This window comes from Rutidosis leptorrhynchoides, chromosome 1, assembly GCF_046630445.1.
Source record: "Rutidosis leptorrhynchoides isolate AG116_Rl617_1_P2 chromosome 1, CSIRO_AGI_Rlap_v1, whole genome shotgun sequence".
In the NCBI taxonomy this organism is placed as follows: Eukaryota; Viridiplantae; Streptophyta; class Magnoliopsida; order Asterales; family Asteraceae; genus Rutidosis; species Rutidosis leptorrhynchoides.
In genome coordinates, this window is record NC_092333.1 from 67,573,252 (window position 1) to 67,585,045 (window position 11,794).

The 11,794-nt window shown below is 34.9% G+C and overlaps 1 protein-coding gene across 1 annotated transcript; it reads right to left on the reverse strand.

Annotated features, from left to right (window-relative positions):
- Positions 1-7,888: 7,888 nt before the first annotated feature.
- LOC139878970 (uncharacterized) lies at positions 7,889-8,731 on the reverse strand. The gene has a single exon (XM_071865401.1). It carries the CDS (start codon positions 8,729-8,731, stop codon positions 7,889-7,891), a length of 843 nt encoding a protein of 280 aa, XP_071721502.1.
- Positions 8,732-11,794: the final 3,063 nt, after the last annotated feature.

Consider the following 11,794-nt stretch of genomic DNA (forward strand, 5'->3'; position numbering starts at 1 on the left):
ATATATATATATATATATATATATATATAACTGCCGAAATAGAAATGCTGCGAGATTTCAAAATACCAATTGTTGATTCCGCCAAAGGGGTAACGAGTTGCTGGTACATCTGCTGATAATGTCGTGGAATATAAAAGGTTCCCTGGTAACAAAAGGGTAATCGTATGTATTATAGGTTATAATAAGGCTACTTCGAATGGAAAGTCGAGGTTGACTTGCTGAAACTGTGACAAAATTTGCTATTTTGAAAAGGAATCGCAAAGTTATTTTTGCTAATAAATGCTAAAAGATTTAACGCGGATACGTGTTAAATTATGTCCTTGGTTTCGAGAGCTTTTCAGGTGCAAGACTGCGGGTAATGTGTGGTTGGATCATCATCTCGATTGTCCATTATTTAAAGTGTCTTCAGGAATTTCGAAGGGTTTGATCATAGATTGTAATTGTTAATATACATATGATGTTTTAGGACTTTGAATGATACAAATATTTTTCTGGGTTCCAAGAATCGAATGATGTTCTAGCATAGTTTTGAAGTCAAAGTATAGTTTTGAAATATGTAAGAGTCCTAAGAGTGATGTCTTCTGTTAAGTCTTGACTTGGATTTCATTTTGTCGTAATCAAATTTGGATGAGAATGGTTGTTTTGATTTCTATGAAAGAATGTATATTATTGTGAAGGTAGTGAGTATAGTTGATGATTGTTGAATCAGAGTCAAAGAATATAATCATATTAATTGTGAATTTATATATCTCTCGGGTATTACCTACCCGTTAAAAAAAATTTCACAAGTAATGTTTTGTACCAGAGAATTTTATTACAATCTTTATGAAAATATATGTACATATATATCTTCTTCAGATGTAATCATGAATTTAATAAGTCAATATAATATTAGACTCATTTGATTTTAGGTTTGAGCTAGAATAAGTAATCTCTAAAACGATTAGGAACCACATATTCTTCACAGAATATTAATGAAGTTATGGATCAATACTTCATTATTTATTCTTATATATATTTCCTTAGTGAATCATGCTGATACTCATTGAACTCTTGCTAACTTCGCAAGATATGAATGTTGTTTCCCAGTAAGCTTCGAGTACATTGAAGATGAAAGTGTAAAATCAAACATAATATTGAATAATACACTTGGTTTATTATAAAACGAAATTCATTGAATTGAAACAGGGATTGTAGTTAACGATGATTAAGTTGCTGACGAAGGACGTACATCATTGCATATTTGTAGTATGAATTTAAACGAGTAGTATCTACCCTTTTTCAATTCATACTTAATAGCTTAGTACGAAAAGATTTATTTTGGTTTCCGAATTCATATATATAAAATATTTATATAAATTCTTCAGAAGAATGAGTTAATACTTCATAACTCGTTGATGCAATATACGCGTTATTGATGATGTCCACGATGATTCTTGAACTGGTGGAGCTTGTGAGGTTAAAGTTGCTGATGATTCTAACGATGTTGACAGCACTGACTGTGTTAGTGAGGCTAAGGGTACTGCTGATGCTGTTGGTAAAACAAGTCTAGCTTGTACCTTACGCATCATTCTTGTCGGGGTTTCTACTCTTCTTTTTATCATTTCTGTCCACTCATCTGATTTATGGTTAAGGCAGAAATAGGTAATCTCTATGTCTTTAGAGATTACATAATCACCATAGAATGTTTCTCCGAAAAAGTTATGAATCAATACTTCATCGTTTGTTGTTGTTGGTACTTCTTGGTATCTATGGTGCGTGTGACGTTGATATCCGAGGTACGGATGGTGATATTGAGGCGTGTGATGTGGATGTGATTGTTGGTGGTGGTAATGATACTGTTGATGTTGATGATGGTGATAACGTTGATGCTGGTGATGCTGCTGGTGCTTAGGGTATTGAGGCTTGCGATGTTGATGTTATTGACGGTACTGGTTATGCTGCTGATGCTGCTGATGGTGTTTGTAACCTTCGTACCGTATTCTCCAAAACCACTACCCGAGTGCGAAGCTCGTTGACTTCTTCTACTACACCGGGGTGATTGTCAGTTCGGACGAGCGGATAAATAAAATCTAGAATTTGATGTAGTATATAATCGTGACGAGATACTCTGGAAATGAGAGAGAAAATGGTTTCTCGAACAGGTTCGCCGGTAAGTGCTTTAGGTTCATCGTCAAGAGGGCAATTTAGTGGATGGAAGGGATCACCTTCTTCTTGTCTCCAATGATTGAGGAGGCTACGAACCCATCCCCAATCCATCCAAAATAGATGATGACTGATTGGTTGATCCATTCCGGTCACACTGCTTTCGGAGCTTGAGTGGTATTCCATATCGGAATCCGAGGGACTTCAACTAGTGACGAGTTCCATTTCGTATGATTGAATAAAGGATTTTTCGATATGAAATGATTTTCCGGCTATCGGGTGGCATTCTAATTATATAGAATATCCACATATATAGAACAAAAGATCTCATAGATTACGGAGGGATTTACGGAATATGTCGGACAAAGTTTACAGTAACAGATACGCGTAGATATGAATTAGCAAATACGCTAAGATATGAATTTTGTCTATACACCATTCATGCAATGAATGCAGTAAGACGCGTTTAGACTTAAGATGATAAGCAGGTAATTTCCTACAGATGATAAGTAGATGATTTTCGACATAAAATGATAAGCAAAATTTTGACATGCAGACACGGTCGAAGTCCAGACTCACTAATGCAACCTAACGACTTATCAGTTAGACACACTAATGCAGACCTGGTTCGCTAAGACCACCGCTCTGATACCACATGAAACGACCCGACCCAATCCATAGGGACGAATACAATAACATATGAGTACATTGCGAGGCATTTGACCTCTATATGATACGTTTTATAAACATTGCATTCTTTTGAAAAGATATACCATAAATGAATATTTCAAATTCAATGTTTTCGACATCTGATGATTTCTACATATAGACAATCACCGTAAATAACAGTTTACAAGAATACTTCCATTGACAATGCAGTCAAAATAAATACACGGTGATGATTTTGTGAATGCAATGCTTCCTCGAATAAAACATGTATGACTCCATGCACATGGTTTCTCTAACATATATTCAAACAGCGGAAGACTTCTAGGAACCTGAGAATAAACATGCTTTAAACGTCAACATAAAGTTGGTGAGATATAGGTTTAATGCTAGCAGCGTTATAAATATAGACCACAAGATTTCATATACATAAACGTTTTAATAAAAAATATTCTAAGTGGTTGACCACTTGATAACCATACTTAACATTTAATGAACGTCGCATATTCCCTTTATTATGAAATCTTACTACACTGTACCAAGTGTAGTCACCAAAACGAAGTACTGTGCAACCGTTGAATACTGGTCGTCCAGTCCGGTTGGGGTTGTCAGGCCCGATAGATCTATCAACAGGATTCGCGTTTACAATACCACATGTAAATAGTAGTTACCAAGCTACAGGGAAGTATGCCAGTGGTACAACTCAACGTAGAATATATATTTTTAATCACTTGTGTCCATAACGTAAATCATAAAATGCATGTATTCTCATCCCGAAATATTTAGAGTTTAAAAGTGGGACTATATACTCACTTTTGCCTTGAAGGTATTTAACTCGACTTGGTCTCCGATAGATATCACGAACCTAACCACATATATATAATATATCAACATATTTTCTTTTCAAGTAATCGTTACATATATATACATATACTTATAATACTTTTAATATTTTCTTAGTCCGTAGTTAGCAGTCCGATGGTAGTGGTCCACAATTAGTTGCTCAACAAAATAAATAAAGACCCCATCATATTCGTATTGATCAGAATTAATCTCGACCCATGGTACCATGTTGTCAAATGACGTGTTGCGTACATAAAGTACCGTGTTGTCAAATGACGTGTTGCGTACAATCATGCGGTCTTATGATTAATCTTCTCATGTTGTTTACGGGTGGTCCTGAAATATATAAAATCAAATCATAAGTAATTATATATAAAATATCATATTAATTAGAAAAGATATGATTAATTTACTTTATCTCCAAATATTTTCGTAGCTAAACTAGTTTCGGATACCCAATCTTGTTTTAGTCGTAGTTTATTCATTACAACTCCGTTTTTGTTGGTTCAACTTACCGCTTCCTTGGATCGAGTCAAATTTTAAGAATATGAACTAAAAATACCTTAGTTTGTATTCGAAATCACAGGTTATAGGTCAAACTTTGGTAAAACTTATGAAAGTGATCATTTTCCATCATAAAAACAACATTTAATGATCATTTTTCTAAAAATACTTACACTTTGAGTTAAACCATGAAATTTTTATGTGTTAACATATTCATAAGAAATATCATTTTTCCAGAACATGAACTTCCAATTCAAAGTTCAAGATGGTTTTTAATTATCCAACCCAAAACAGCCCCCGGTTGCACTCCGACGACGTAGATTCAGTTTTTAAGGTGTTCTTTGTAAAACGAAGTTATATCTTGTTAAGTTAGTATATCATTATGATATATTACAGGTCTTGAAGTGTTTTAAAAGTTAAGTTAGAAGGATCTATTTAGTTTGCAAACAAGTTTGAAATCATTCAAACTATGTTCTTGTTGTTAAAATTTTACAACATAAAATAAGATAGCTATATAATTATGAATCGAACAAGATTATGAACAAGGTTACTACCTCAAGTTACTTGGACAAAGTTACTGTAAGAGATAAGAAAAAATCTTGGAATCAAAGAGTGGTGGAGTTAGATCAAAAGGTTGGAAGTATACTTCTTCAAATGGGTGGTTATTTTGATATGTTCTTGAAAGAGTTTTCTTATGGTGTTTAAGGCTTGTAATTGAAGCTAAATGATGGGGAAAATGATTGGAGATGATCAAGTATGAAGTTAAGAGTATTTTAAGAGAGAAATGAGGGTGTAGGTATGAGAAAATGGAGTGAAGAAATGGTGTTCATTCATAAAAACGTTTTTAGTTTATAAAGAAAGAAAAGGATTCCTAATTTTGTTTTCTTACTAATAATTCATGCTACTTGACAAATCCTAGTTACCTCATATCTAGGGCAGTAATAATGTTGATTAGGATGTTGATTTGATGTGTATATACCAATAGTAAATACATATAGAAGCTGGGTATGATACGGATACATATACCCTAGATATACGTATAGAAATCTTGAGGAAACAGAATGAGAATTCAAATATAGTTATCTTTTGTGAATATACTTATATTGTTTTATGTATTTAAGTCCTTAAAAAGTGATTAGATACATTATATATACGATACATGTATAAGCATTATAGGTTATAAGTATATATATCAAAGAATGTTACGTATAGTTATCGTTTTGAAAACTTAAGTTAGTAGTTTCAAAATATACTTATAAATCATTGTCATTAGTACACAATGAGATGTTAAACCATCCTTAGATCATGTTAAATATATATAAATACATATATATACACAAACGTATAATTATCGTATGTTATATAGCTCGTGATATCATCGGTCAAATTAGACGATCAAACGTTGTGTAAAACTCTTTTCAAAAACATAAGTCTCAACAATTTGGATTGCTTATCATGTTGGTAAGGTTTAATTTATGTAAATATTAATCTCATAAGTATAAAACGATTGGAAAAATCCGGGTCGTTACAATGGGCAAGACAGTTGATTGGAAGAGCTCTAGGAAGAGCACGGTTGAACAATCTACAACAAAAGCAGAATACATTGATGTATGAGAAGCTGCTCAGGAAGTTGTCTGGATTAAGGAAGTTTGTTGCTGAACCTGGAGTATTTCACAACTTTAAATCTTCTACGAACATGTATTATGATAATTCGAGTGTTATTATACTTGCGAAAGAATCACATGTACATAAGTATATTCGACACATTCTTCGAAAGATTGACTACATTCGTGAAGTCGCGAGGAATGAGATAAGTATTCTTAAGGTTCATACAGATGATATCATGGCTGAACTATTCACGAAGCCCTTAATGCACAACCAGTATGATGATCATGCTAGTAATATTGGACTTCGTTATGCTACGAATCTTTTTCATTTGTAATTTAGTATTTGGATATTTTTGGAACATTAAACAGTTTTATCTTAATGAATTGAGATACTCGGTATGATCGTTTTCATTTATATTAGTGTGTTCTATATTAGCATGTTTAATCCTTAAATAATTGTTGATTATTCTAAATCTCCATAATCGGTCATGTTATGGGAATAACATGAATTAAGATTATTATGAATGTTGGTTTTATTCATTGATGATGAATAGTTAACTTGTTGAGGCCAAAATTCATATGTATTCATTGATGATGAATATTGGAATGACCCAATCATGAGATGTCACTACATGGATCGTCGTCAATAGTGAGTCTCATAATGGTTATGTCTTTGTGTCCTTAGACCTGAGATGTATATGTTGGTTTTCGAATGTATGACATATTATACTTTGATATGGTTAAACGCTGTCCTGAACAAAGTAGTTATAAAGGCCATCATTGGGTATGATATGAAGTACATGACGAACGCATATAATCAAAATGAGATTTATTCCTCTATGTGAGAGTATGATACCATGGGCCCCTCGATGATAATGAATGGATATTTACACGGCCGTGTCCAAGCTATATTGATTGTAGATCAATTTTAACTTGGTAATCGCATTCAAATTTCTAGATCGAGAAACAAAATTGATTGACAAATGAGAATGACTAGATCCATGTCTCATGTCAACTAGGTATCGGTAATAAAGGGACGATAGACACTCAATCATTAAATCATTTTTAATAATAATGATAGTTCGTTTAGCTGAAACAAACACTTGTATATTTTCGGGGGCATTGACGTGTTGCTAGACGCCAATATATGCCTGTATAGTTTTCTAGATGTTATGTCATGCACAAGTGGGAGTTTGTTGACTTTAGTGTGCACGCCATAACACAAATCTATACTACCGCTTATATACAGGTCTATGGGGTCACACACTTTAGCACTTAGACACATTTATTATATATTGTTGATATATAATTTTAACCTATAGTTCAAAAAGTATAATTTAATTAAATGAGATTTAATTAAATATAAAAGAGCTAACGGGCCGTTAGACCACAAAATAATAGATGGGCTTTTTTTTATTTGAGCCTAATAAATTGTTTCATATATGTCTATGTATATTTTTTTGTTTTAGCCGTGTGATTAGATAGAAACAAAATCAATTACATAAAAAGATGAAGTCGGTTGTTCTTGGTAGTCGGGAAAAAAAAAAGGATCAACGAATGGATTACGGCACAAAAAGGAGTTTTTGTTAAAAGAGTTTTCAATGTTTTTATGTTTTCTACGTAAAGCACAATCATAAAATAACAAGGTTTTATTTTAATGGGGTTTGCAATCCCATTGTTCATATACGGCTAGATATGACAAAATATTACAAAGTAACTTATTTTGGTTGGTGCTCGAAGACCGAACAAGATGACTGAGAGTCACAAAGGTTTATTATTATTATTATTTTTTAACGGCAAAGAAAGTATGTATTATATATATCAACACGAAATAATTACAATAATGTCACGCTTACAAAAACGGAACTACATCTAGGAAAACAAAATGACAAATATATAACCGAGATAGTAAGACTCCACAAGTGTGCAGAAAAACGCCGTAGTCCGTTCATTATCATTAAGGTCGAGATTGGACTTGAGAAGAATTAACTAAACAAGCTGGAGTGGGGACAGAGCACAGTGTTGGCAATTCAACGACAAAGCCCCCTGATCCACCTCAAATTCTCTCGACCAAAACGACTACTCCAGGAGTGGGGCAAAAAACCTGCGTGTAGAACAATTAATTAACCTATCCCGGATCTCCTAGATGATAAAGCTAGCGAATCATAACCTCGTGGATTTGCAAGCCAGACATCCCATTCAATATTGGTACCTTTGATCCTATTAGAGAACCATTCGAAGCATTTAAGTTGGATGTCTTTGAATACCATTGCGCATGTCGGTTTTATCTTAGTGAAAGTGAAAGCGTTCCTACTTTTCCAAATCATGTATCCCGTAACCCATTCCGTAGCTTGCCACAACAGTTTTCCCAAGTCGGAGTTGAAGTTATATCCATTTCCAAGAAAAGATTCATTTATACCCAAGTTTGTAAAAGGGCCGAGCTTCCACCAATCATAGACACGATTCCAAATGTCAAAAGCGAACGTGCATAAGATGATGGAGTGCTCTACTGATTCCAAACCATTGTCACAAACCGGACAACGTACCGTACCTAAGTCCATACCTCTCTTGTCGAGTTCAACTCTTGTAGGTAACCTTTTGTGTCGAGTACGCCAAATAAACAACTCAACTTTTAGGGGGACCAGTTTGTTGCGGAGCGACTTTATGCTCACTGTTGCGATGTCAGGGCTGCTCCGGACCAGAATATCCGTATGCTTGTGAACCGAAAACGAGCCATCCTTACTCCAAGACCATGACCATTCTTCTTTACCTGAGCTACACGGGACAAAACTAGATAAAAGATTAGTAAGAGTGGTGAGGTCCCCGACCAATCTCCCCGAGATATCGCGGGACCAACACCACGTGGCATGAAAGTTCCCGCCCTCCCATCTCGCCCGTTCAAGAATTGTGGCAAATTTATTTGTGTCCAGTCTATAAAGCCTATTAAATTTGTCTTTAAGAACCATTTCCCCAAGCCATAATTCATCCCAAAAACATGTACTAGACCCATCTACGACTCTTTTTTTGAAAGAATTAGCTAAAGCGGAGTTTGCATTAAAGATATTTTTACCCACCTTAAGGATACCCGCCCAAGTAGAAGAAGCTCGTGAGGAAGGGGGAGAAAAAAAGTGCTAAGGCCCCCGTCCTCCCCGTAAATATTTTTAATAATAGACACCCAAAGTGAGTCATTCTCATGTTTAAACCGCCACCACCATTTTGCAAGTAAGGCACGATTTTTAAACGCAAGAGGGGCAATATCTAACCCACCAAATTCACGAGGCTTAAGACAAGTATTGTAACATCCCGCCTTTTTCCATTTACTTTTCCGTTATACTAATATAAAGTCCGTTATATGTTTATAACATCTCCCGTTGATACGCGTTTTAAATTATCTCGTTTAGGTAATTCCCGCACCCGAACGAAAGTTGAGGGACTAAACTTGACAAGGGATCAAACCCTTGACTAGGTCAAAGGGTCAAACCCCTTTCACCCATTCATTATCATCTCCATCTCTCTCTCTTTCTCTCTAGCAAGAACACACACCCATTTACCAAATTCATTCAATCATCATCTAAATTCGATCTAGAAGGCTTACAACAAAATAAACTACATATTTGTGATCCTCTCTTCATCCTCTACATTTTGATACCAATATCATCAAGTTTGGGTAACATTTCTAAAACTCTAGATTTCTTTAAATTCGTGTTCTTGACTTATAAAGTTGTTAATTAGTGTCTATGGCTCATCGTGATGTCGTGTATGTAATTTGTATGCTCGATTCGTTTTTTTTGGTGTAACTAGTTCATTATGAAAATTTGCTTGCTAAATCTTTGATTTTGAATGATCAAATGTTGTTAGATTGTTAAAGTGCATGTTTTAAAAGTGTTACTAGTATCATTAGCTTCGTTTTGATGTATAGGTTGATTAAGGAAACTCCAAGAACATGATTAGTGATTTTGTGAACTTGGATTAGGGTTTGATAAGCTTTAGATGAACTTTTGATGCACCAAATGCTATGAAATATTGTAGATAAGAATTTTGTTGCAATGTGTGTATGATTACCTTCGAAACGGCATATCATACATGTAAATTGGTTGCCCGAATCATAAAATGCGTTTTAGAACTTGAAACTTTGATTATGAACGTTTAATGCAGTTTTTGGTTGTTGTTAGTGATGAATTGCTTGATGAAATGTGCTTAGTTGTTTTCCTTGTCAAATTACCTTTCTAATGATATAGGTTATGCGTTTTAAGTGTTTTCGGTGCATGAAATGTGTTATATTGTATTTTGGTTCGTGACTTGGACCATTTTTTTTCTGCAAACTGCATGATTCCCAGGTATTGCGCGCCGCGCGTTTACCCGCGCGCCGTGCAGAATCAGAGATGCCAGATGTTTGCCTTCTTGGTTGAGTTCTGACCAGAAATTGCACTTGGGTGCGCGCCGCGCAAAAGCCCCAGGCCACTCTCTTTTGTTTTTAAATGTCACAAAAATGTTTCCGCTTAACTAAAACTCTGTTTAACATGAAACTTGACTATTAGGCTCTTATATGACTTCTCGTCTTGGGAAAATTGTCGGATACCCGACCCGACCCCGTTGACTTGACTTTGACCAAGTTTGACTTTTAGTCAAACTTAACCAAACGATTATACAATCGTTCTAACATACTTAACTACTTGTATCGTGCATGAAACTTGACAAATTGATTCACATGCTATATTAATCGAGTCGTAACGAGCCATAGGACTAATTAAACATCTTTGACCAATCGTGACTATCGTTATTGATACAACCTATTTGTTTAGGTCAAGACTAGCATTGTTCTTTGCACACATTTACTTGTTGAAGTACTTTACTACTCGTGCATTCAAGGTGAGATCATAGTCCCACTCTTACTCTTTTTGAACTTACATTTGGGATGAGAAAACATAAACATTTCTTTTACTAAGTGAACACAAGTACAGGAAAACAAACATTCTACATACGAGTTTAGAACAAAATCCTCAATTCGATTATCATTAGTTACACTTGCCGGGTGTAAGCGAGAACTTATGTTGTATGGATCCATATGGGTTTGACAAACCCTCATTCAAACGGTTCGCTACTGTTTACGAATGAAATATATTTTCGAGAAACAGTGTATGTTCTAGCACTAAGTGATGGGGTTCAATGGAAGGAAATGTTAAGCATTGATAATTGGGTGCTCGTGAAACAAACTTTTGGAATGTATTACTATTATTTCATTGATGCAAATCTTGTGGTTCACTTGTACTTACTTACTTAAACCTATGATTTCACCAACGTTTTCGTTGACAGATTTCTATGTTTTTCTCAGGTCCTTGAACGATACATGATACATGCTTCCGCTCATTATTTTGATACTTGCATTGGATGTCGAGTATATATGCATACATGGAGCGTCTTTTGAATACTTTTAAATTGTGTCGCATAAGTTTCATTTGTACTTAAAACTTTGTATCGTAACTTGTGGTGGAACTATTCTTGTAAACTTGAACAACCTTTACATTTGAAATGAATGCGACATATCTTTTGGTCAAACGTTGTTTTAAAGACTTATGACCACGTAACGGGACCTAAGTAGACGGCGCCGTCAATGACGATTTGGTCGGGTCGCTACAGATGGTATCAGAGCGTTGGTTGTAGGGATTTAGAGTTCATTGGTGTCAACCTCGAGTCATAGGGTACATTGGTGAGTCTAGACTACAACCGGCATATAGACTTGAAGTAGGAATTACTTGACTACTTGTGCATTTATACTCGAATGCTTCTACTCATATCTACTCTTAGTTCATCTTAATCTCACGTTGTTTAATTTGATTGACGCGCCACCTTGACTATATGAAATGATGTCGAATGCACATATGAATCAGGGTAATATAATTTCCGGGATTATATTACGGTGACTCATATGAACGTTCCGACATTATGACATAAAGAATTTAAGGTGAGTCGAGGAAAAACTTCTCTTTATCTTTATTCTATATCACGGTTAGTATTATTGAGAATACTAA

Coding starts and splice junctions, on each gene's coding strand:
- LOC139878970 (XM_071865401.1), bottom strand. CDS start 8,731: ATGGTTCTTAAAGACAAATTTAATAGGCTTTATAGACTGGACACAAAT.